Source organism: Syngnathus floridae, chromosome 1 (genome assembly GCF_059516105.1).
Source record: "Syngnathus floridae isolate MCC-2025c chromosome 1, RoL_Sflo_1.0, whole genome shotgun sequence".
NCBI lineage: Eukaryota > Metazoa > Chordata > Actinopteri > Syngnathiformes > Syngnathidae > Syngnathus > Syngnathus floridae.
In genome coordinates this window covers 8,435,916-8,463,802 of record NC_142413.1, presented here as the reverse complement: position 1 = coordinate 8,463,802, position 27,887 = coordinate 8,435,916, and the positions used below count along the sequence as shown (strand labels likewise).

Sequence of the window (27,887 nt, the reverse complement as noted above, 5' to 3'; positions counted from 1 at the left end):
TGGCGCAAAATATCCCAGTGGAGCACATTGTGATATTTACTACATACAGGTTCTTTTTTTTTTGCTTGATGCTTAGAAAAAAAATCTGGAGATTTTGCTTTTGAACACCTCAAATGTAGCTTTCACAGGCCGCAACCCACATCTGAAACTGAGCGTTGCCATGCATTCAATCCACGTCAATACTTTCAAGTAATAGCTAAAATGATGCTCTCTTGTGTCGCATTCATCTTTGACATCAAGTCCAAATGTGTCCAAAAGTGTTTCAATACTTTTGTAGCAAAGTGTAATATTCTGCCCCTTGCAAAAATGTCAAATCAAAGTAGCAAGGAGTGTGAGAACAGCTTTTCAAACAGGGTAAATCATCCAATCAGAAGCGTTCAAGGCAGCAGGCCCCTCCCTGAAAGATTCCCCTTTTACGTTTTCTTTCATCACAGAAAAAACTTCCCAGGAATTTAGGCCAAACATGCTCCATGTTTGTCCGATACTTACTATTACCAGCCTTCTTTCCAACAGTGATGTTTTAATTTTCTGTACTCAAATTATTGATCAATATTTAACAATTTTAGTAATTAAACATCGTGTAAAATATTTCTCACCACTCTCGCAAACCTTTCTAATTCTTATTCTAGAAAGCCGGGACCACAGATCAAGATTTGAGGTGTATGCCCTCATATATATTGTGTGTGACTTGGGATTTGAATTATAATGCAATTTCTGGACTTAAATATGTATTCATTATCCCAGCCAGACGAGCTCTGAGGATTCATTTATGGATTCAGAATCATTTACATCTGCATCTGAGGCCCCACTTTATTATCCAGGCATTCCTAAGCACCGAACTGTGATCATCAGCTGCGCTGTGGGAATTCATCAAATATTATTACTTAAGATCTCTGGAAATGTTTTTCTTCCCATCCTGCACGAAGCGGTAGATCAGAACTAAACGGGCCCAGAATTCACACGTCCAAGTTGTGCAGCGTCGTATGTACCCACGACCACTTTTAGCTTAGACCAGACAGCTTCGCAAGTAAGGACCACTTTGCGCTGGCCAGCAGTCAATATTTATTACTGTCTTTATGGAAGAGTATTAAATGCAGTTACAGCCCCCCAGGGAGGGAAGGGGAGACTGGAGGAAGATGAAGGGAGGGCAGGGCAAGGAATAAGGCTTCCATTTGAAAGTAGCTCGGATTTCAGAGGCGACGTTCCCAGAGTTCCCTTCCCCTTCTTTGTGGCTTCCCCCGGAGTGGAGCCAAGGGTCGCCTCTGTCTTTCACGTTACACAACACACGCACACACATATATATGATTAATTCAACGCAATGAGATGCACAGCTTATTGCGTTAAATTGAGACAGATTTTAGATTTGATATATTTCTGTACATTTACCCTCACCTTGATTGTCATCGTAAGGCCTCTGATATGTGGTTTGGATGTATGGGATCAAACAGGTTAATAATTCCTATGTCAACAAGCCTGAAGGTGTATACATTTTATAGCTCAAACCTACTGTGTGTTTACTAATGCAAATGGACAGACAGACAGATAGACAGACACACACGCACACACAGGGTTGAAAGTGTATGACGTGTGAGTGGGTTTGCAGTGTGTCATTGTCTGCAGGGGGTTAACAGTAATATCCGAAGCGACGTAGGGTCGACCTGCCAGCTGTTATTATTCTCTTCACATGAATAATGGAAGTTAATATGGTGGATGTGTTAGCTAGGAGATAGATAATACATGCATTCACATACACTAACCCTTTGCACCTTTCAAACACAGATGAGGTGAAATACCTACACAGATGAATGTCCAAAATGCGAATGGCAAATGCTGTCAACACAGTGGCAGAGGTTCAAACACAAAAGCAGACATCTGTGTTTTTGGGGAAAGTAGTCAATTGACTAGTCTCTGTTCCTGCTTTCCAGGTTACAGCTTGTAAATTGGTTTGGTGGTGTTCTGAGTTCATTTAAATTCAGTAATTTGCTCAAATATTCTTTTAAATTGCAATGACTTCAAAATATATTTAATTAGTATATAATTTATATAAAAATAAATTATTGACCTTTACGGCAACAAACTCAGTTGTTTGGTCCAAAACAATTTGCTGAGTTGTTAGCTTTGAGATACAATAAACATCAATGTGGGAAAAGCCAGTTTTCACACCGATGAAAGTGAAATTGCCCTGAAATTTTGAGTTCCCCTAACGTTTTTTGGGGTTTTTACAGCGAGAGTATTTTAGCCCACTATGTATAGGGAGAAGTGAGTGCACATCAAACTGCTTCCCAAGGCTGAATACGACTGTGTTGACTTTGTTCCCCTATTTGGTGTCAGCGCAGTAGAGCAAATTGAAACATAGCAGCAGATTGCAGGTGAAGAGACTTCTTAGCCTCCACATACGCCAAGCAATCCTTCCCTGTTTGTGTGTCTCTAGTCTTATCAGCCGCTGTCCTTTTCAGTAGTTCAGGGTTCAGCCTCTTGTTGCAGATGGCCTTCTCTGAGCTCAAAGGTCAGCAGGTATGAGTCACGATGAGATGAGAGGAGGACTGCTGTTTACACGAGGACACGATACACATCGAGGTGTTCAAATGGGGCACTGTTGGCACTGTGGAGGAAAAACATTGGGATTCCCAAAGATGCTCTCATTGCGCTGATCTCTTTTCATGCTGATCGAATGAATCTGCTTTGTGATTTGAACAGTATTTTAAACATTTTTATCAACATTACAAGATATAATGGTATTTTCAAATTTCACTCTGTATTCAGAATACTGGTTGTATCCATGCACGCCGAGGTACATTGTAGAAAGTTCGGAAAATATCTGCGTCCCCACAAGACAGTTTTGAGGTCCCCAGCAATCTCTAATCATCCATCATTTTGAATCGATGCAGTTCTCCGCTTGGCGCCAAGCATTCTGAACATTTTGAAGGAGGTTGTGTTGATAAGTAGTCACATTTCCCCCCCCCCCCCAACCAATAACTATTAAACCACAATTCAGAATCAATTGGTGTCTTGGCAGAGCACGTTAAAATTTGTTTTGACTCCCGCTACAGTGCTCTGGATTTTGAAGGACTTTTGGCATAGCTAAGTATGCACACTTGAGTTTGGAGGTGAGGTACTAGATGTACTTTGGAAGTGAAATAGAATTAACTTTAGTCATATGCAGTGTCAGGAAAGTACATTTTCTAGATGAAATGAAAATTTAGCTCACAAGTTTTGAAATAAACTTGTCCCATTCATATTTAACTATTTTTTTTTATCCAAGTTTAGTGTTCCAAAAATAAAAGGTTCATAGTTTTTTCATCAACACCATTGAATTAAAATTCTTGTTTGCGCACATAGGATGATATGTTACCTTAAGGTAACGTTTCGTTACCTTATCGAGAAGAAAAACCTTTTTCTCCAGTTTAATTCAACCTTGCTTGGAGTTTTTTTTTTTATAGGCTGAGAAAAGAAAACCTGGTACTCTTGAACAAAAATTCAAAAACTGTTTATTGGCGCCAAAATGTTCACAAAGCAAAAATGTGCGCTCACAATATGTCCAAAATATGGTACAACACTGGTCATATGTTATTATTTTTATTTTGATTGAAGATAAAATGACCTCTGTTGTCAATCACTCATCTAGCATCACCCCATCTGATCATTTTCTTTGACACAAAATCTGCTTTAAATAATCTAAACATGATGGATTCAAAACAAAGCTTTGAAATATTGTACATGGAAATCCTATGAAGACGCAACTTATCATGCCTGGTTTCTTTCTCTTGATTGCATTTGGTTCCACAGTGGGATGCAAATCACAGGAAACCTCCCACCCATGATAGATATGTACGTGTAGTTCGCAACGCAGATAAACAATGACTGTGTGACGGATAATCGAAAGCGACAGAGCCCGGAACGTATGTTTCTATTTTCTCAATCAAAATGTCAGGCAGAAGAAAAGAAAGAAAACCGCCTTTTTGTAAATGAGCCAAGTCCAAAACAAATGGAAAGTGCATATACGATATATCCCGGCCAGGTTGCGCATTAATACAACACAATTCCATTCCAGCTTGTCAAAGTTCATTCATGCTGCCTGCAATGGCGCGTATACAGACCGACAAGTTAGCAACTTTGATGCACCGCATATTCGGTTTCCGCATCAAGACGTAGCCAGAGAGGGGAACATTCAAACCCACAACAAAAACAAAATGTTGGACCAAATCCCTCTCCCAAGTTACGCTTAGCCATACAACAAAGTTTTATTAATGTAAATAAAAGTCAAACTGTTAAATATAACATACATGAAAAACAATGCAATCGTAACAAAGAAACATTAAAATCAAATTCTAAAATAAGCGCTCAATTCGCACAACATATTCAGAGGCAGCCAATGAAGGGAGGCCAATGTCGTGCTCCCTCTTACGTGTTGCAGTTAAGAGGGATGGCTGACTCCAATTTAAAAAAAAGACTGTCTTCTCATGTAATGATGTTAAATATTAATGTTGGGTTAGGTTGAAAGTTTGATTTTTAGTTCAGTACATAATGTGCAAGTATACAAATGTAGCTATACCGCAAAATCAATACAGCAGCAATAGAGAAATTAAAGTCACAAAGGAAATACAAAAATCTTAAATTACACAAATCAAAATAAATTGCAATACTTTACAAGTATATTCACTATATTAGTAATGTTTTATGACCAGAATCGGATTGTAATTTCAATGGCTAAATGTTTAACCATACTAATTTTTTAACCATATCATTTATTTTTCATATGATAAGAAGTGACAGTGATTTTTGTGTTAGTCTTGCTTTGAACTTAAAAAAAACCCCAAAGCATCATAATACAGAAAGCTCACAGAAATGTTCCAATTCCTAACTTGATGTAATCATGTACATCGCCCATACAACTAATAGTATTACTCTACAAAGAGACACAAACAATAACTAACATTAATCATAAAATACATCTGTAATTATTTCCAAATGTATGATGCCATTGCTGACCAGTGAGCCCGCACGTGTCGTACATGCCAGGAACTGGTTCTCACCATTTACGATAGTTGTAGCTGACAGTATGAAAAATATATTTTCCGTCGTCCGACCGCAGTAACGTTCCAATTAGCTCATCTGAAGCATTTCTTTTCCCCCTTTGTCTCATCTCATTGTGCTCCGGCTGCCGTCACGCTGACGCAGGTAACGGCTGCCCGTCGCGTCATGTCACATATGTTCTGGCTCATAGAGTGTACATATTCATTACAAATGTCGTAAGTTGGACGCAGTGAGCCAAAGTCAATGTGGAAAATAGAAATCAGTGAGGGCTTTACTTTTTTTCTTGCAGCGGAATGTGTGTGTTTTGAACCCACGATGGGCGAGCTTTACAGTCCCACATATAACACCAGGATCAATTCCAATTGAGTCTTTGAGCTTTGAGGCGATTTGCATGTCATCATAAATGTCATACCATCCGTCTGTTGCTTTGTTCCGTTGGCTTTGTGTTGCCAACTGCTTGTGGTCTGGTTCATCATTGGAGCTCATAGCCTTTGTCCCTCTCTTGTTCTTTTCCACCCCCAGAGACCTGAGCGAGAACCAGATCCAGGCGGTGCCGAGGAAAGCCTTCAGAGGAATCACCAACGTCAAAAACCTGTAAGCGCAAATATTCCCCTGACTTCCCGTCTTGTCATTTTTATTATTTCACAAAACCCCATTTGTGGTGAGCTGAGCCAGGACAAACACGTGTGACTTTTATCCTTGATGAATGCTAACATCAAATGTGACATTCTTAACATGTGGAAAATGGAGCGAGTGTGTTTCTAAGGCAACTCAAATATTTTCACTTCAGCTGAATGCTACATTGATATGCGGGATTAAATATTTCTATATCGCTTTCATAAACAGCTCCTTCTGACAGGAATGATAATGTTGTACATCATACATGATGAAGATATGTACAATGGAATGATTGAGGTTGACCTTAATCTGTTTTGGTACATTGGAAATAATTCAAAACAGTCAAACCTTTACCATCATAAATAATTTATTAAGTGTTTGGGCAATGTTATAATATCATTTATTTATTGCGTTTGTTTAAAAAATACATAGGAAGAAGACCTTGGAAAAATAATTGCATATTAAATCGCAATCACATTATGTTTCGAAATATTTCAGATCCCACCGGTGATACTAAAATGCTAAAACAATACAGCTCTTCTATCTGTCAGCATTTTTCCAATAACATTCTGTGTATTTTGCCAACCGTCAGGTATCATCCGAGTGTTGCTTGTGTGAAAGCTTTCCAACACATTTTCTAGCTCTGCATTGTTTGTTGCTTGTTACAAACATGTTATCCATCACCTCTTTGCCACCTCCTCATCTTCACTCGTAATCACCATCTTGGTATTCTTCTTTTAACCTCTTCTCGTTTAAATCAGCTCAAGATGTTTTGGTCCTTTAAAAAAAAAAAAATCTTCAATAGCGACTTGTCTTTTATTCATGACAGCCTAATCACCAATAGCCTGATCGATAGGCTGCCCAATCCATGCCGCTCATCAATAACAACGAATCAATCACACCTGGTGCAGAAAGGGGTATTGGCACTTTTGGCAATAAACAATGTTGTCAGTACTTGAATGGAAAAGGTTGTGTGTGTACGTGCGCATGGGTGTGTGTGTGTGTGTGTGTGTGTGTGTGATTGAAATACAATTTACCATTACATTGAATGTAGTTGTTGGAATTAGCAGGAGACCCTGAATTTTTTTTCTGTTTGACCAATCTTAGGTTAAACGACAATTCAAGAGTTTCACTTTGTCAGAAAATCTCGATATTTGTTTTTATGCAGCTGTTTCTGGATATTCTGCCTTGATTTGAGTTTGGAACTCCAGCAGAGTTGTTTTGTATGTGTATATAGAGGCACAGGTGGGTGCACCAGATTATAAGATTTTTTTTTTCTTTCTTTTTTTCAAAAATCCATGTGACTTGGTACCAAATTGCCTATCTGGTTGGGAATCATTAGTTGTGCCCAGTCTACATCATATTTGTCGTGGGGCTTTTACGAATGTATTTGTAAAATACTTGTTGGGAATTTTTACCCCATTATTTGTCGAAACCCCCAATCTTTTTAGCCAATCCTCTTCTTAGCGTTAAGTAACTATACTGAGAGATATTTGTTAAATCGTACTCTGTCATTTTATTTTGGTTTCCATCGCAGAAAGCTATGATATTTTTTTTAAAAGGATTTGAAGGCTCCATTGCTTCATTTGGCACCACTCCAAAATAAAATTCACAAAAGTATAAACCGTGCATGGTACCTTGAGAGTCCCGTTGAATTTGTTCTCAAAGCATCTTTTACCCTTCACATGAATGGAAATGACATTAATCCGTCCCACCCTTCCCCCCCCCAAAAAACTAAATAAATATCGCTTGTGTTTTTTTATGTGTGGAAACATCGCACTGTAAAAAATAGATCACAGTAATTACCATTTAGCTTAAGGGACTTTGTTGTCTTGCTTTGTTTATTTTGATGCAAATGTTAGTGTTTGACAACCTTTATTGCGTTATTGTGGCATCATAAACATTCCAGAGCATACCAATAAACAAAACAATCACAAAAACTACATAGAGAAATAATGATGTGGTTGTAAACGAGTATTTCATTGGCCACTGTCCGAGATGAACAAACAGACGTTAGTTGCAGTCCTGTAAATAAATTACAGTTTTTGAGCTAATGAAGTGAAAATTGTTTATGATGATCCCTTTCAAAACACTCGGTTTGGTCTAGAAAGAGAGAGGGTCACCATGTGATGATAAGAGAATGAACCACAACATCATGGTGTTCCTAAAAATGTATATGTACAATTGTGGCTGCTTCCCATTCATGGTACAATAAATTAACCCCCCTGGCAGAAAGTGATCTCGGCTGATTAAAAGAATAGATTATCATCCAGCAGCACCCAAATGACATTTTTGATGATCTTGTCATTATACGAGTCTGTACAAAAATGGTGATCTTGACAATATTTATGCATACATATAGAAAATGTACAGACTATTGATCGATTTAAATAGGATGGAGGGTTGTAAATAAGAATGGATGGCATCATGCGGGAGAATAAATCATCATTACATATGTCGGAGGAAAGACGTTTGGTCAAATGGGATTGTGGGCATCAGTCTTTTTTTTTTTAACTTGACATAAGACACACCCTCATTAGTTTCATTTGGTGGATGTGGGGTTCGATCTTGTGGTGTCATCACAAAAGGGACTCCAGTGTAGTGTGTTGAAGTGAAGGCTTCCAACAAAACGTAGGCTTCCATCTGCTTATTATCAGCACCTTACTGTATTCAAATGAAGATTTATGACAGCCTATAAAGCATCGGGTCTCTTTGGATAATCAAGATGTATAAAAGCCTTCATTGTGCCGATGTGAAGGGCCTCGTGAGAAACCGGCCCGCCGTGTCTGCCGTCTCTCCCCAAGACTGCTGTAAATTCATGCTGGAAGCCAAGCTCCACCGGGGATGATGACTTTAATGGTAAATGGACCTCAAAATGTCTACACAGCACTGTGTGCACGCGTGTGTAAGCGAGAGCATGTGTGGGGGTGTGCACATGTGCGGATGAGTGTGTGAGAATTTGTGAGTGTTACTGTGTGTGTGAAATGTGTGCATGATTTTATATATATATAATACATTAATGGTATGAGATATTTGCATATTATATAAATATGTATTTCTGGTTTTAATGATTTTTTTTACATCAAAATTGCTAGAATCCGGCCTGGTATTAATTAGAATGCAGATGCTAATCACTCTTATTCTTTCTGCCCGGTCAAGTCATTTGATTTGTAAAGAAGAAAATGCTTTTTCCATTTTGCACCTCATGCTGCCATCCCTAGAAATTGTCCCTCCACTGGGCTTCTCCCTGCGTCTCTCGATTAGCCAAGGTGACTGGGGCCATAAAAAAGAGGCTCCAGTCCTCCATTAGGCCAGCAAATGGGGAGGAGTGCAAAGGGGGAAAAAAACCTCCATGACATTCTGTCCCTGGTGGACACTCCATTGATTTTCTCCTGTGTCTCTTTTTCACTTTGCTGGTGGCTGCAGGTAGCGCCGTCCACCACTTTGTTCCCGTTAATACGGGAACTCTCTCAGGCGCTGTCGTTCTCCCATTTTCCCTCCATCCTGCTGCCCAGTGGCCATGCTCCCATTTGATTCTGTTTACTGCGCTTCAACCCTTTGCTCTCAAATCAGCTGCTTTGCTGGAGAACAACCTGGCAGTTATGTTTGTGAAGCTAATACTAAGTTGGTCAATGATATGATTGATTTCAGTTTTGCATTATTTCACGGTCAAGACATAACTCATTTCAAATAATTTTTTTGTGTGTGTCGAATCGAACCCTACTTTTTTGTGTTGGGGAAGCTAATTAGACTAATTTGTTAAATTTACTAAATTATTTGCCTCAACTTTGTTGTACAAATGCTTTATTTACATGATATTCATATTTTATGAAAAAAACCTATTTTGACCTCGAACAACAATAATGAGGAATATTAATATCATGCTTAAATTGACCTTGTTCCGCTTAGAAAGATTTGCAATTTCCATTCAACACGTTGAATTCTCCCAAAGCTTTGCTCTTGATGCAAATGCGTATCACACTTAACATTGAACTATTTTCGGAGAGGCTGCGTTGAGGATACTTGTGTGACCCTGAACATAAAGTCAAATTGTGCTAAAAGTTCTGACAAATTGTACTCTTTTGCTATGCATGACCCTATTTTCAAAATCTAACACATGGAAGCTTTGCCACTGCTATTTTATTTCTGCATATCTGTTTTCCAAAATGTGTTTTCCTTTTGATAGTGATACTATATATTACTTGAGTAAATGCCAAATTACCTATTTGACATACCCAAGTAATGAAAATGCAAGGGCTGGGAATTTATCCCATGCTGCCAGCACACAAGTCAGATGAGTAGCCCTCCACTGTCAGCGACTTTAGTATATATTTTTATAAAGTCAAATAAAGTGTTACTTTATTTTCATGAAAATATCATTTTAAGGGATACTGGAACAAATTAATGGCATTTCCATTTATTTAGATTGGGAAAGATACTTTGACATGATTGTAGTCATGGAACAAATTAAACTATTTATATGTTCATAAGTTATTCATTAGGATGCAGTTTAGTAATGTTACTGTTATTATTATTATTATTGACTTGAGTTCAACTGCAATACTCTTCGTGGTGGTGAACTTGATGGACCAAAGATATTGTATGACAACAGACAGCACAGATAAGCGGCCATTGTTTCATACAGCCAACATTAAACCTCAGTACACGCACACACACGTTATCCAATGCACCATCATGGTTTCATTGCGTTCCTTGTTTTCCATTTTCCACTCTTTTCCCTTCGATGTATTTTTTTTTGTCATTTGATCAAATTGAATTTCGTTTCCTCCCCGCTGAGTTCACCCAGGCTCGACATTACAACACAAGCGCACCTTTTGGCTATGTAACCAAAACACAAGGCGGCATTTCTTCAAACAATACAACTGTCGGCTCTTCTTATTTACTTTTGTCCTCCTTTACATTATCCTGGGCTATCTCTACTTGCACACTTCACGCTCCCCTACCCACAATGCAGTGCAGGACGGCCGTTTGTCTGAATTATGGCTGCGGCGTTTTGGAAGGGAATGGGCACACACTTCTCACCTGGGTGTTGTGTGGCACTCTCATTGTTGGATTTATCCAATGTTGTGGGGAAGATTTGATCTATTGTACAAAAAGACATAAATCATTCATAATTGGCATTAAAGTCTCTGCTTATTGCCTAGCAGAAACAGATGATAAAATCTCAGTCTGTTTTCTCTCGAGTGTTCTGGATGTGGCTAAGACGTGTTCTGTTGGGAATGTTTGACATCGTTTATCTCGTGAAATTTTCTATCCGTTGTTTATCGCAAGTAATTTTCTAGTTGTCTGACATAGTTGATCTGAAGCTGTTTATAAGTCAGCGCTCTAGTTGCGGCTAATATCTAACAGTTTTTATTTCGGACCACTGAACATGCAGTAGCGAATCAAAGCAAATTTCTTTTCACAGTCTAGATGCAGCCTGTGTCCAAAAGTTTTGTTATTTATTTAGCACCCTAATAGATGTCTACAGTTTTCTTTTCAGGGCTCTGTACATACAGTAGCTAATCTAAAGCAATTTTCTCTTCAGAGATCTAGATGGGGCTGATATCTGAATTTTTTTTTTTTCCAGAAAACCAATCTGAAGCTGTTTTTTTGGCACTTTTTTTATGTAGCTAATCTCAAACTAGAGCTCATGTGAAGCTGTTTTCTTTATAGTGCTCTAGAGGTGGCAAATTTGAATGTGTTTTTTTGAAAATCCAGACATGACAAGACATAATCTTGTGACTAATCTCAAACTGTTCTGATGTAGCTGTAGTCTGTTTCAGATTAGCTACATCTCGAGCAGCGAAAAAACCTCCAGCCCAACCATGCTAATTTTGACTCTGGATAAAAATATTTTATTTTTGTCAAATATTTATCTTTCCTGAATTGATAAATCTGTTTCTAAAGACAAACAAATCTGAGCTAGTTTTCCATAACAGATTATTTTTAGCCTTGGAGGTCCCGCTGTCCTGGATGGGATATTCATCTTGAGAGTTTCCACAACTTCTGTAATTTGGACAGGCGAGAATGCCTTATTGCAACTTGAGCTTGACTTGTCTCGGTCCACTTTTTATCCCCCCTCATCTTGAGTTTTAAAAGAGCCTCTGCTAGCCCAGTATCACTTCACATTTTCCTCCTTCTGTGTAACAATAAGGAGGGCTCATTATTTGCAAGCCAATACCTCCCGTGCTGTATATGCATTCATTGCATTAAAGCCAAAAAGTCTATCAAGCCTGCTCGGAATGTTGGTTTTCATCCTCGCTCGTCAAGTTATAGCTGCTCGCTCATCTTGCGGTATGATATGGATGCGCTTTGCACGCGCCTCGGCTTTTAACCGATGTGCTGTTCACAGGGGTGCACGGTGATGATTTTATTGCAGATGAGGCTCGTTTGGCCCGAGAGCCAAATGCTGACTTGGCATGATGTTGGGGGACCAGCCTGCAGAGCTCTGACTCCTCTATACAATCTCTAAGTTAGCTGTCTTGCAGTCTGAAATGGAAAATAAGAGAATGAAAATGACACTTTGAATGTCAATTTGCTTTAGAAAAAGAAAAAAAAAAAGAGTTGGAAGCTTAAGACTACTGAGTTCACTTGAGACATGATGAAGTGTTGTACATGCAAATTAGATAACTCGTCTACTGATTTTATTATTTGACCTCTTCAGGCATTTTTTCTTTCTTTTTTGTAAACCAGATACTACAGCTAAGACTGATTTAAAACTTTTAAGGTTAAGCCTCGAAATCTACAGATTTATTCATGCGACTTGATCCCATCTCTGGGATTTACACTGAAGAGGTACACTTTTACTGTAGTTTCATGTTATGGATCAGCAGATTTCAATGACGTCAGGCTCACCTTGACCTGATCTATCCAATCTGTTTGTTTTCACTGTGATCCCATTGGTAGAAATGTGATTCAATGGACATAACATGAATGTCACGTTACAACCACTAGACCGCTGTTCTGCCCGGCGCCTGAACTATGCGGTGGGCTTTTACTATAACATTTACCAAGTAAGCTAATTAAATTTCCTACTAATTAATAGATTGTCATTAATTTTGCTTTTGGTACTAAATCCTTCTAAATTATAGAAAGAATGGACTCTCCACATAGCTACTAAAATGAGGTCCCCTTTTGCTCTGTTGATCCAATTTATCATAGATGGGCAACCTTGGTCCATCAGTCTGCGGCGGTTGCAGATGGAGCAGAAAAGTTTGTGCGTGCGAGTGTGTGTGTGTGTGTGTGTGTGTGCGTGCGTGCGTGTGCGCACCAGATGGTAGCAAAGGGAAGGACTGAATCAGTCTGCCAATAGGCTTCATAATAGACATGATTAAGGACACTAATTATATGGAAAGAAATTAAATTTTGGTTCCCAGTCTTTGCCCTGTGACGAACATCAATACACACACACACGCACACACACAGTTTTCCACAAAGAACCATCTCGTTGCAGACTGATAGCAATCATGTCACTGCTAATCAGGGTGCTTGGTGAACAAAGCTGTCGGAGGAATTCAATCATATCGCAGATGATGAAACCATTTACCCTCAGTGAGGACGCGGAAGGAGGAACGTGGCCTCCGATGCCAGTCTTCAACTTAGTCCTTATTTCCCGGAGAAATTGGCAACGTGATATTACTGGAGAGTCGTGTGATCCCACGCGTTGACGATGCGATAAAGACAACTCGCCGGGAGACGCTCGGCAGTTGATCTGATAAGACTTTGTTAGACTTCATGAGAGGTGCTGAGTTTCTCAGTAGGTGATTCACATCTTAAGAGGATCATAAGACGAGCTTTGTGGGTTTCCTGCTTGCCCCCTAAATGAAACCAGTCTTTGAAGCGCATACTGGAGATGAACATACCGCTGGACCACACTCGTGCAAACTGTAGAATGCACTGGATGAACACCAGAGGAACAACATTCTTCACCTATCTATGTTATTGATAGTAATAATAATAATAATAATAAATTATATTTATAGTGCACTTTACATTTAAAAAAAAAATCTCAAAGTACACAGTTCTGCTCAGCCAGTATTGAATCGGGAAACGAGTCAACTTAAATATCTCATTACACACTATTATTCTTACCAGACAAAACCAAAACAATTTATAATACGCTATGTTGTACACTCCACGCCGTGACGCACTGCTTGACGTGTACGTTCTTTGCTAACCCTGAGGAGTGATGCAAATGTTGCGAGTCCAATGTTGGCCTGTAGGCACCAATTTTTTTTAAAAACATTTTTTATGTTTCCATCTGGGTCCAAAGTGAATCGGCACCAAGTGTTAACCGCCAGCAGCTGGCGAGTAGATGGACATAGCGTATGTGTAAAATGCAAAGTCGCTGCAAATCAAAGCTTTTTATGGCCCATGATGCGCACTCTTAAAAAATGAGCGTGTACCTTTACTGAAAACACAATGATGTGTTTTGTTCAACTGTGTCAACCAGATGTTTGGCCCACGCAGCAAATGTTCATCAAGGTTGGGTTAGTCTAATCCTACTAATGGACAAACAAACCGAGCAACAGAGATGGTCCTATCTCGATTTGATGTACAGAGATTAGTTAATTTGACATGTTGCTTTGCCTTTAATACAATCAAATTAAATAATTCGTGCAGCCCTTTTAATTTAGAAAAATACACAGCTTTTAGTAGTCAGAAAAAAAAGATCTATCTTTTGTTAAAAACCAGCCCACTTGTTGCCGTGGTGACATGCCTCTAAGGATGCCCACTAAGGAGACAAAATGGGCACACACACCCAACTGCGAGGACCGCTTTAGTGGCACATGTCTGTCCACTGAGCACGAGGACAAGGGAAGGTGGAAGGGAAGAGCGGATAAATGGACGAGGTTAGATGCTTGAAAGTAAACGTAAAACAAGAAAGTGAATGGATGCGAGTATTTGGGGGATTTGTTGGGGTCGGTTTGCCACAACCGTTACGAGTATATCCCTCTAACGTTTTACTTTGGCTCCCTACATTTGAAAACAAATCTGTACTTTTTGGACTTTTTCAAAATAAGCTGCATTGTTTTTCTCAACTTGCAAGTCGACAAGAGTTAGCAAAAAGACTTGACAGCTCACACTAGCTAGCTCTTATCTTAAAAACAACCAACATGCAACATATATGTAACATTTCTTGGCAAAATCTATACATAGTTGACTGAAAAAACAATCTTGTATTGTTTAGTATACAAGTATTTCAATCTCACTTGAACCATGGCTTGCTCAAATGTTAATTAAATACAACTACAACGATCTTAAAAGTGGATTTGAGCTGCAACAATATATTGTCGGCATCTGGCCGAAACCTCTCACAATCTGGAAATGTATTTGTTAGTTGTTGTTTTTTTTTAACTTACACAGAAGTTGGATCAGTACCATTAAATTACCTCGATCTATCATAGTTTCCCAAGTAAAGATCATTTCAATCAAAGAAAGGATGAAGGAATTAGAAGGTTTTTGGGTTTGTTGGGTTCACAGTTAGACCGATTGATGTAGAAGGAAGGAAAGTGGCGGTCGGGACCGACAGCGTCTACCAAGAGCAAATTAAAATAAAAGCCAAGGATGTATGACAGTGGGCTAGGGGGGGCATTGGCGGTGAAGGGGGTGGGGGGGTCTCCATGTGGGAGTTTAGCCAATGAGGCGTAGACTGGCTGTGTTTTTGGGAGGAAGGAAGTCGTGACTGCCAGTTGATTTACGGCGGCTTTGCTTTTAATGAAATTGTTTCAGTGACAGAGCCGGTAAAAGGCCCTTAATGGATTGGCCGGCCTAATGTAATGAAATTACTCCCTCTTTCACTACACACAGGAAAGAAAGAATAAAAGATGACATTGGCAGCAGGAGGAGGAGGAGGAGGAAAAGGAGGAAAATGCCATTAATATTTACAGAAGCGACAAGAAGGGTGGGCACTTCCTCCCCACTCTCTCTTCTCCGCTCTCTTTCTCTCTATGGGCGTCTACCTCTCTCTCTCTCCCCCCCCCCATCTGGCGGGCGAGCGAGGCAGCAGGTGATAGGCTGCCGCCACGTCGGCCGTTTGGCCACTTCTATTCCTCCTCGCCGGCTCTCCTTTTTCCTCTTCTCCTCCTCGGGGCGGCTCACACATCACGGTGCCAAGGTGAGAGCGGCCATCCCTTCCGCTGTGTGTACGTGAGAGAGTGTGTATGCGTGTGTGTGTAGGGTGTGATACTTTGAGCTCACTACTGAGGTATCACCTCCCCGTTTCCTCCTCCTCCTCACACACTTATTCACGCCTTTTTTTTGGTAGTCCCTCCTCCCCCCTTAGCGGACCTTGACTCTGTGTGTGTGTGTGTGTGTGTTTGTGTGTGTGTGTGTGTGTGTGTGTGTGTGCATATGTGTTTGTGTGTGTAGGCAACTGGACAGCAACCACATCAGCTGCATTGAAGATGGGGCTTTCCGAGCACTCCGCGATCTGGAGATTCTGTAAGTAGAAAAAAAAAAATCGTATTCCTCCATCTTTCATCTTACAGGTCACAACCTTCATCCCGTCTTCATTTGTATCTTCCTCTTCACTTTAATAAGTGTCTAAGTGAATCATCTGGAAAATATTGCATGTCTAAGTTTTTTTTTTTTTTTTTTTAAATGTGCATGTCAAGGAGAGCATCCTTGATGCACATCTCACGCATGCACTCGCACAAACTTGAATATTCTGGCATGCAAAAATGTGCACCTCAGGCACTCCAGTGGGATTATGTTCTTTTTTTTTTTATATAGCTTTGCATTTTTACATTGCTCGTGACATTTTATGAGAAAGTTGTTGTATTTGTGTGTTGCTCAAGCGTTGGCTCATTTGTCTGCAGGCAGTGTGTTGCCACTTGCGATGAAAAGTTGGAGCTGCTGATAAAACTTGTAAATTAGAAAGAGAGGATGCAGAGGAGTGGATGTCAGGGCGTGAGGGGGCGGGAGGGGGCGGGAGGATACAAACTCTGATTTGGCGACTCGATGAATATGTTTGAATTGTGGTGGTTGGTATGGAGACAGTCAACGTCACCCATGGAAGATTTAGCAATAAATTCTAGGTGAAGATAATTGATTTAGATCTTTCGTTGGCATAATCAGGTGCTTCCACTTTCAGAATGAAATTGCCACAAATCATAAAATGACGTCAAAGACCAATAGGAGAGTAAACCGCTGACAGGACAGCAGTAATCGGTGTCAAGGAAGTATGTCAAAGTGATAGGTCTTTGTAAGATCTTTGTATGTTTAAGTTTAGCTTGGGTCGTTAGTGGAAGTTAGGGGTGTACTTCTGTTTAGTGTTTCACTCTCAAAAATCTTGTGCTGAAAAACAATGGCAGTCGCTTAATAATGATTATTTTTAGATTTTTAGCATTTTACTTTTAAAGGAAATAGAAGTTGAGTTTGATGTAATATTTGTTGTATTTATAATTATTAATATAGACAATTATTAAAATGTATTTAGGTGATGTTTCGCTAATATTTCGTAGTATAATTGTAACATTCCACATGCTAGCATTAGCTGAACATGTTGCTAAATTCAAATTTCCATTTGGCTGTGGCGTTCCACTTCTTTGCTAGCTAGCCTACTTGGATAAGATGTCCGACTGGTGTGTTTGAGTTTTGCAGTTTCCCTGTGAAAAATCACTGCCCTCATCCAATCTGAGACCACAGGGTATTTTGTTAAAGCAACAAATGGGAAGAACTCATTCTGTAGTTCCTGGGCTCCCCCTACAGTCGCAAAGTGCAATGAAATTTGAGGCGCGGAAGCTAAATTGAAAATGGAATTCTAATCTGTCTAATGGTATCCGATGTATCATTTTATGCACTTGCGACATGGTCCACTCAGCCATCCGTCGTTAATTGTCGCTATCCGTCGCCATGCGTCGCTCGCAGTCGTGGCGTTGATGGTGCAGTATGACGCTTCCTAATGTGCTCACATAAATGATTAAAGAGCGTCAAGGCTTCCAGTGAAAACTGTTCGATACTCGGGTGTGCAGGAGCCTGGATGAAAACCGAGCCAGGATGCTTATGAGAAGCCAGAGCGTCCACCATTTGGTTGCTGACTTTTGATCCCGGAGGAGAGTGATGGTGGCTGGTGAGGGACATTAGCAATTCATAAGAGGCTTGACGGCGGAATTTACAATGCACTGTAAATACACAGCAGAAGGCAGGACGGGACACACACTTTAGTCACCCTGGTGTGACGTTTTAACAAAGCCAGGTGCACGCACACACATGCATGTCCATCTGTCCTGTCCAAGTGGTCCAAAGTGTGACTACAGTTTGAAATAATACGAGGGTACGTGTTTGCAGTTTTTGTATTTTATTTCACCTGTCGCCTTTTTTTTTTTTTTTTTTTTTTTTTTTTTTAAAAGAATAAAAGTAGTACAGTAATGGCAGCAATATTCATGAGTGTGCGAGACAGGGCCCTATCCCTAATAGACAGCAACTGAATAATTGATGCCCCCCTTTTTTGAGGAATATATTTTTTGTTGTAGTATTTCTTTAATTATTTTGGATTACAGTGGTGTTTGGGATGGAAATGAATATAACTAGCTTTTTTAAATTTTTTATCCCATCCCTCCAACAAATGTGTTTTGAGGAAATCATCCATCCATCCATCCATCCATCCATCCATCAGAGAGACTCAGCTCCTCTCTTGTATTTCAGTACAGCAGTAATATTAGTTATTACTGAGTATGAAGAATTTAGGAGTAAACTGTGTTTTTATCGTCTGTCTTCATGTGTTGGTTCAAATATTTGTTCCTTAGTGTGTGCCTATGGAACATTTAATATTAAACTAGCAAAGGCTATGTGGTTCTTTCAAATACGCAACGTCTTTATTTTAGGTTTACTTTGACAGTAAACTTCAATCGGGACTGGCATTAACAACCATGATTTATTTTTTAAAGATTAATTACTAATTGGATCTGTCAAACAACCCCATGTTGTAATGAGAGGCGCCTGCCACCATACAGAAAAGCAATTCATTATTTAAACCTCGTACAAATTAACTGCCCCCCCCATCTGTCTGTTTTAAAAATCAAAGGTGGCCCCTAAGATCAAATGTTTTCCTAATGACACTAACCGTGGGCTCACTATTTGGCAAGCAGAATTTCACAATCGTTGTGTATCCATAGTGTTGCGAACGTAATGAATAATCAGTTTACAAAACACGAATGGGACTGAGGTAAGGCTCTCGTCTCCCTCCTCTTCATCGTCACTGTAAGTCAATGTGACACCTCGCTGGTGTGGAAACAGCCAAGCCTCAAATTGAGTCAGTCAGTCAGACATTTGTTTCATTAATAATGAATGCGGGCTTGCCTCCTTCCTCCCTGTGATCCTCCATCTCTTCTCTCCACGCTTTCTTTTTGTCTTTGTTTTTGAATGACTTGCTTGTCATGTTTTGATACTTCTCCGCTTTTTATTGTCTCAACGTCTTTTCTTTTCATTGATGAATTGATGTTTTTTGGTCACCTGATCACATCGCCACCTATATTGCGCATTTACTGCAACAATAGCTGGCTACTATTGCCACATGGTTGCTGACCTTTAAATTTGGTCGGATAACTTTTTACTTGCCGGCCACATGCCAAACTTAGGCCTTTCCCCCTGAAATTTGTTGAAAAAAAATCAGCCATTCAGAGGTTAAAGAAATCATAATCTTGCCTTTAGAAGCACAAGCTTGCTGCTTGTGAGGAGGAGGAGGAAGAGACATGCTGATTAGGGCAGACGTTGTGATTGATAAATGAATCGGGAATATCATAAATATTTTATATTGATTTTATGGAATTTAATATTGGACATACTGGTAAGAGTCACAAATGGTTTAAAAAGAAACAAAACTTTTTGTTGGTCAGAAAAGCTTTAAAATGCAAATACCGAACACTCAATAAATCAAACATGCACAATCATGATCCAATAGCCAATCGTTGGGCTCAAGGCAATTTTTGCACATTAAGATTGATACATGGTTTTATTATTTATATATTTATTTCTTTTGCTGTAATCCTTCAGCCCGATGCTATATTGAGAGAGAGGCAAACCCAACACCCCTTATTTCCATAATCCAAGAATTTTATCAAAGTCTCTCTCTCTCTCTCTCTCTATGGAAATTCAAAAAATAATCAATACTGCTTCTACTTTAAAACCAGAAAGATTCTAAATATTTTGACATTTCATAAGAGCATCTTCCAAACACACAAGTGAAATGCCAAACATCGGCAGCGAAAGCTGTTTCTCACGAATATTAATAAATGTAGCTAGAGAACAATTCATTTTCATGCCCAACAGGAACACATTAAACTCTGACTCGTCTGCAAGATAAAAATGCTCACAAAATCAGTGGCTAATTAAAAGAAACTAATCCCACGACATTACCATGACTCACATGAACAACTGCACACCGGTGTGGACGTGGCTTGATTATTCAACATTTAAATATGGGAATTCATACAAAAAAATAATGTTCACAAATTAATTATTTCACACTTCATGTGTAAAATGAGTATATGTTAAAATATAATGCGCATTGGCAGGAATTTGGTGGGAATTCATAAAATCTTCACAAATTAATTATTTCACTCTCCGTGTGTAAAATGAGTGTTTGCAATACAATTCTACATTTTGGATTACATTCAAAGCAGTCATCTATTTTGGCACAAGATGACATTAGCAAGCATGACTTTCTGCTTGCCAAATAGTGAGCAGACATGTATCTACAGGGAGCAGACCTTCATTTTACATGCATGATTTTTAATTAGTGTTATTAGTGTTTTAATTAATTTAAACACTGCAATAAATAAATAAGATAATAAATAAAATAATTATCTGTTATGGAATAGCTATATAATAAAATTACTACAACTTATAATTGCTCTTTTATATATTCTAGATAAGAACCGCCAGAATGATCTTCTTGTCAAATAGAGAGCATACAGACTTAGACTTAGACTCAACTTTATTAATCCCTTGGGATTGCTCCTTCAGGGAAATTCTGTGTCCAGTAGCAGTAAATACAAAATATACAAAAAAAACTATATAAGAGATAAAAATATACAGAAACATGCAGAAATATACACAGTGCAAAAATTAGCAAATGAAATGCAAAAGAGGCAAAAACATAAATTAGGTAAGAAGATTGAGGGAGGTAAAAACACTACACAGTAGTTGCCATGTATTATTGCCATGTGTTATTATTGGACAGTGTGAAAAAAAGTAATTGCACAAATGATGACAATGTAGTAAATAGAATGGAATGGGAAAATTGCACATTGTATATTGATGTGAATGTGTACAGTTATTACAAGTATCTCCATGTCCCTGTTCATGTCCATGTCACCTCCTCCCCCCCAGTGAGGAGTTGAACAGCTTGATGGCTTGGGGGACAAAGGAGTTCTTCAGTCTGTTAGTCCTACATTTGGGGAGGAGCAGTCTCCCACTAATCCGGCTCCTCTGATTGGTGATGACAGTGTGCAGAGGGTGACTGACATTGTCTATAATGTCCAACAGTTTTTTCAGTGTCCTTGCCTCTGCCACTGTCTCCAGTGAGTCCAGCTTCTTGCCGATCACAGAGCCGGCTCGCCTGACCAGTTTGTCCAGTCTGGAGGTGTCCTTCTTGGATGTGCTGTTGCCCCAGCACACCACGGTGTAAAACAGGACACTGGCAACCACAGACTGGTAGAACATCTCCAAGAGTTTGTTGCAGATGTTAAAAGAACGTAGTCTCCTCAGGAAGTACATCCTGCTCTGTGTCTTCCTGTGAAGGTGGTTGATGTGAGTTGACCAGTCCAGTTTCCTATCCAGCCACACCCCAAGGTACTTGTAGGAGTCCACAGCCTCCACCTCAGCTCCCTCCAACAGTACGGGCCTAGGCTTGGGTCCGTTCCTCCCAAAGTCTATGACCAGCTCCTTGGTCTTGGAGATGTTGAGCTCCAGTTGGTTGGCACCGCACCAGGTGGCGAAATCCCCCACCAGGCTCCTATACTCCTCTTCTCTGTTGTCCCTGATACACCCGACAATGGCTGTGTCATCCGCGTACTTCTGTATGTGACACAGCTCAGAGTTGTAACAGAAGTCTGAGGTGTACAAGGTGAAGAGTACAGGGGCCAGCACTGTACCCTGTGGGGCTCCAGTGCTGCTGACCACTGTGTCAGAGATGGTGTCTATTAGTCTGACGTACTGTGGCCTGTCTGTGAGGTAGCTGGAGATCCAGGTCACTATGTATGGGTGTCACTTTATAATTTCAAGTTCAATTTTCATACAGGTTTTTGCTAAATGTTCACAATCCATTAAGACTTACATTTGCTCTAAATCTAAAACTGGTAAAAATAGTTTGGATGACCTCTTTTTGCCAAATAGTGAGCATACATGATGCCCCCATAATACAACATAAATATTTTAGACATGATTTTTTAAAATGTTTAGTTTGTTTTTTTAATACAAAACTGCCATAATACATAAATATTGTAATAGACAAAAATATCCAGAATGACTTCTGTACTTGCCAAATATCGAGCTTACACGGTCCCAATTCATAACAAAGGTACCAATGGTGTAGGTTTTTAATTTACATAACTAAACATGTGTATTAGAGTGTTTATTTTTCATTTTTAATACCTTCTGTAAATCATAATGGACATCAATATGAACACTAGTATTACCTCCTGCTTGTAAAATAGCAAGCTTACATTGTAGCCTACCACTTTGTAATAAAAGCATCCATGCTTTGGGTGCATAACTACATTTTAGAGATGAAGTCTTCTTTAACACTTCAGTAGCCTGAGCAAACGCCTGTTGCCAAATAATGAGCCCAGTTATAAATGGTAGTAGCTCATTATGAAATAAATCTTCTTTCACAAAATTCTTACATCTAGGAACTAGAATAAATCTACTGTTAACAACTGTAGTTTGCCAAATAGTGAGCCTGTGCTGTTTCAACCCATTTAAAGCATCATTAGTTATTCCTCAGATTATTATTGTTTTTGAATTGTTTTTCTAGACGCTTTCTGTTTCAATCAACAATCTGCTGCATTTTAAACGGTCGCCTCACAATCAATTCACGCTTGCAAATTGAGATGCGATTAGTGCGCTTGATCCCAGCGGCGCAGGGTCATCTTTTCCCGGGTGTTCATATCCGCATTGAGCCGCTTTGGTGATGAAGATCGACTAAGATGCTGCCACGTTGAAAAATTAAAAAAGGAAATTCGCATGCGGCGATGACTTTTTGGTCTACTGCCTGATGATTAAACGGCACCAATTTGTAGGCGGCCAAATCAGTTTGTGGAATTAATCGTCGGATTGTTAGTGTCCATATCGGCAAAACCTGCCAGGGACGATTAAGCGTTTTTGGCTAAAATGACACCATTTTGTGGTTTGTAATCAAAATGATTTATCATGGAGTGCATTAAACAAAATATCATTTTGCTGGGCTGATAAAAATACCTATGATTACGTAGTTAAGACCAAAATATGGTGCGGCAGGAGTAACAGCAGAGAGATACTATTCTTTAGCCCTTAAAGGCATTTTGCACTGTTTATTAGCATTAAGCTAAACTTTATTAAACCAAAGTGATGTGATTATTTTAAATACACAAGTTGTAGATATCCAACTGTGGGTAGCAAAACAAAGAAATTGTTTTTCGACTTGAAACTTAAAGCAATACGACTGTTGAACTTAATTTGCAATATGGTAATAGATTCCTACATCCATCTGTGGTTGAGTAAATAAATGCCCCTGGCCTCCGTTTGTAGCCATGCACTAAACCGAATATTTGGCACCTTGCGTTAGTTGGACTTGTTGCTCTTTTTGTAGTCGCGTCAGCGCACGCAGATGGAAGTGTTTGATGCGGGACTGTTTGTCTTTCCATGTGTTGCTGTCATTTCACGCTCCATCGCACCCTCGAGCACGCCAACATGGTGGAAACAAGCGTTTACACGCACACCAAGATGAAGCATTTGCCGTATTGTGTTCAGGCTCAAACATAAAACGCTCCAAGGATCCCAGACAACATCCTGCATACTTTGGGACATGATTCGTCATGCTATGATTTAGGGTTGAAGTCAACAATCGTGTTCAAATCGATGTAATGGATATATATATATACGTATATATATTTAAATATGTGTATATATATATTTGTATCTGTATATGCACTATATGTATAGTGTATAGTGCATTTTTTTCCAGTATTTTCTTTCAATGAGTAGAAACCAATTCATGTTTTTGAATCGAAATCGGCAGTATATATATTCATCTATTCAAGAATGTTGCGACACAAGGACCAAGCAATTGTCACTAATAGCCATCAATCGATTGCGTGGCAATCCAGGCTAACAGCCGGTAACTAACTAAAGTGCGATATGTGATTCTGCTGCGAGCGCATGCGCGTGTCTTGTATTGGGTTAATCCAGTTAGCGCGGTCTGTAAGTGATGGCTCCCCGTGTGATGATGAATGGTAATTTCGATTTAACATAACCGGACTAACGAGCGCACTAATGAGCCCGACGCGAGTCCGGACAGCTCGCGCTTGGCGGGCTGGCGCGGCGCATGCCAATGAGGCCCCTGGCACACATGAGACCTAGAGTGTTTTAATACATGCGTGTACACACTCATATAGACACTGTTTGTGCACGTGTGTGTTTTTGTGTATGTGTGGCTAATGAGCGATGGAGAGTGCCTCGTCGTTCTAATATGAAACTGATTAATTAATCATTGTTCAAACGGCCAAAGCAGTTGGATTGGATGCTTCTTTTTTTCCCTTCATTGATCTTTCAATTTCTTGTTCCATGTTTTTCTCTTGCCGATGACAACAACGATTAATGAGAGCAGATGATAATTCTTTTTTTCCGTATAAATAGTCCTTCATTTTTCAACAGTGTCTTCCGTTTGCGTGTAAATGTTCTCAGATGAAACTAGGTGGAAATGTGTCAGGGGTGGCCATTTGTCAATAGGGGGATTCAAAAATGAAGAGTAGTGGGAACATTTGTTATAAATTATGTTTTTTAAGGCTCGTACCATTCATCAAATATGTAAATTGTCACTGGTTTATTATTAATAGTTTTGTGAATACATGATTTTTAACTAAGCTTGTACAATTAGGAGGGAAGAACCTTATGGAGATGTAGTGGAGCCTCAGTAAAGATCAAAATACGAAAATAGCCCAAAGTTTTTCGTGGAATGAAGTCAGAAACGTGCCAGGAAGAAAAAAAAAAGTATAAATTCATAATTTTTCAAGAGTAACATAGGTTTTTAAGATGAAAAAAAAAAGAAATATTTTCTTGGCAACGGCTCTTCGTATGATTCCAAAATTACTATGCCAGTAAAGCTTCTTTCTTGGGGTACTCTCATTCCGGCTACATTCATTGATTCAACATAACTTTATATTTTCCACACCCCTCTAAATGTCAACTTGTGACCGAGTTCGACAGGACTCGGCTATGTGACACATTGATGGATGGAGGAAGTCGTGACATGACGCTTGGCCAAAGTAGCACAGCCACACACACACGCACGCATTTAAGAACCCTCTCAAAGACTCTGCCGAACCTAAAAAGGGAAAGAGCCACGGCTGCATAATTTATGATCACTTTCCTCCACAAGCGCCAAAGAGATGATGTACAACTGCGCGCGTGTGTGTGTGTGTGTGTGTGCGTGCGCATGTACGCTTAGCAGAGTAGCTTTAGCCAAGCAGCAACTGTCATAATTCATAAGCAGAGCGTTGCATGGCGCAATGTGCAAGGTGACTTTCAGTCAGTTTGTCACCCAAAGTCACACGCAAGCATACACGCGTGCATCTATTTTATGCACTATTAACCCAAAATCATCATGTTGACATTTTTAGACCATCTGCCATTGTTGTTGAGCTTTCGCTCATGTTTCCACCTCACAATGTTCTCGTTTTATTTAAATGGATGCACTTCAGGTGAAATCAGATGTATATAAATGTCTCTGTGATGCATACGTTGTAATTTTACGTATCAATTAGATATTTGTGTCCCCCTTTTAGCCAAATTGTGACTGCTGGGTCATTGTATTTAATATCATATAGGTAAAATCTATTTTAAATTCAAATATAATGATTAAAAAAATGTTTCACAGCCATTTATTTGACTTCTTAATTTTCAGACACCAAGTGCCTTTACTCTTTATATATAGTCAATTTGTCTATATGTAAATGTAAAATTAAAACACAATCTTAAAAAACTAAAAACAAAAATAACTTCAAATCAAAATGGAATTATTTGTCCTCTCAGCAAATTATTACAATATGTTTGAATCATACAGAAATTGATACAATTTGCTTGCTTTTTCTTACTTATGCTACAATTATAGTAAATGATCGGGTTTATTTTAACCTGACCTCTGACATCATTCCACGAGGACAGGAAGAACAGATTCGTGCTAAAATAATCTATCCATCTTGTAATGATTCTAATGTGGGCCATTTGAGTGAAGAGTTGGGATGCAGATGTGTTGAAGAGCATTCCGCTTTAATTGACGTTAAAGCGGGCAAATCATCACGTTTGCACACACAAATGCACAATGGCTCCCGAAAGTTGCTGCCGACTCTGCGCGCACAGCTGCGTGAGTGATGAATATCGTCTGCATCACCCAGGACGCGTCAAATTCAATTAAATATTCAAGAAATAGGATTACAGTAAACCCCTCCCCGGTTCTGGTTTGCGTGTCACAAATTCATCCATTGCCACCGATACCAGTGAAGTGATTTCAATGAAATATTATTGAAGTGATACATCTGGATTGAGGTATTGATCTTACTGTATGTTGGGGAGGTGCCCGTCCCTGTGCTAGGCAGTCGCTCATCACGCTAATGAGGCTACAGAAAATGGACGCATGGATGGAGCGTTAATGACATGTACTTGGCGACAACATGATTGATATCTACTATTAAAAACAACTGTTCCATAACTGCAATAGAAATGACGGGTAGTCGGTCAGATGCTTGCTGCTTGTCAAGTAGCCCAAACAATGACTGGCAACTGTGAGCAGTTGTGAGTTGGAGCGCAAAATGACCAGAATGTCCGGTCTTGATTTTACCGTTTTGTCCTTCTGACGTGCTTGCGGCTTTTCTCTTCTTACATATTTAAAGCCAGACTGCATTTGACCCTTACACTTGTATTGATGGTCGAGTGTATCAGCGTAAAAATTGTTGTCGGGTCAGAGCGATGCAGTTCTCTGCTTTCGGCTCATTTTGGTTTGGCTGCCCTCGTTTTTTTGGCTTTTGAACCAGTCAGCAGTCTCACAGTCAAGTGCAAAGGTTAACGCTTTGGGGATCAGAGGAGCGAGGGTTGATGGGCATCTAAAGTCAGTGTACTGCAGCTGTTTTGCTTCAGCTAGAAGTGGTGGCCTCGATCAACATGGTGGATATGATGACTTCTGCTTTAATCCAGAAATGTTAGGAAAAGCCTACTAAAACATCTGAACACTATTTGGTGTTAATCATAGCCATTTTAAATCAACTGAATGTTAACAGTCACAATCTCTGTTTGAAGACAGTTTGTACATCAGCTTCCTTCCTTCCTTCCTTCCTTCCTTCCTTCCTTCCTTCCTTCCTTCCTTCCTTCCTTCCTTCCTTCCTTCCTTCCTTCCTTCTGTACTTCCTTACTTCCTTACTTCCTTCCATCCATCCATCCATCCATCCATCCATCCATCCATCCATCCATCCATCCATCCATCCATCCATCCATCCTTCCATCCATTCTTCCATCCATCCCTTCCCTTCCCTTCCCTTCCCTTCCCTTCCCTTCCCTTCCCTTCCTCACCCATCCATCAATCCGTTCATTCCAATTCCTTCCTTCCAGCAGCAACATTTGTCAGTCAGCTACACAGACAAAACGTATCATTTGTGCCCAACGTCCATCAGGCGCATACTCCGAATTGAGTCAATCTTTGTGGAACTTTTCCTTCACAAATAACAGTCGTTTCTTTTGATTGTGGTCTTTTAACCGCCATTTTTGCTGCAACACTTTCAGACTGATAATCAGCTAAAAAGTCAATTCTGTACATATACAGTTTTACCAAGTTCCTGAACAGCGTTAGGTCAACTCTGCATGTGTCTGATGTGAACTTAAAAGCCCGGTAAAGCTGAAGATGTGGCCCCGATTACATCGGCTGTTAATGATCTGGCCCCCTGCGGTGCGTTTAGCCTTCAAACACTTTCCAATGGCGACCTTTAGGAAATATTCATTGCGGGACTTCACTTTATTACAGTGGCACATGCATTTGGTGTAGA

General features: G+C 39.6%; 1 protein-coding gene across 4 annotated transcripts in view; it reads left to right on the top strand.

Moving 5' to 3' along the window:
* The window catches only part of slit3 (slit homolog 3 (Drosophila)), a 170,974-nt gene that overhangs the window by 77,615 nt on the left and 65,472 nt on the right, over positions 1–27,887 (top strand). For 2 of the 4 annotated variants that reach the window (XM_088398680.1, XM_088398507.1), the window contains exons 5-6: positions 5,557–5,628; positions 16,027–16,098. In XM_088398680.1, coding sequence (XP_088254806.1) covers positions 5,557–5,628; positions 16,027–16,098 — 144 coding nt within the window. Of the gene's footprint in view, positions 1–5,556; positions 5,629–8,373; positions 8,512–16,026; positions 16,099–27,887 lie in introns of those variants that run through there. The other 2 variants (XM_088398840.1, XM_088398590.1) reach the window with 2 other exon arrangements.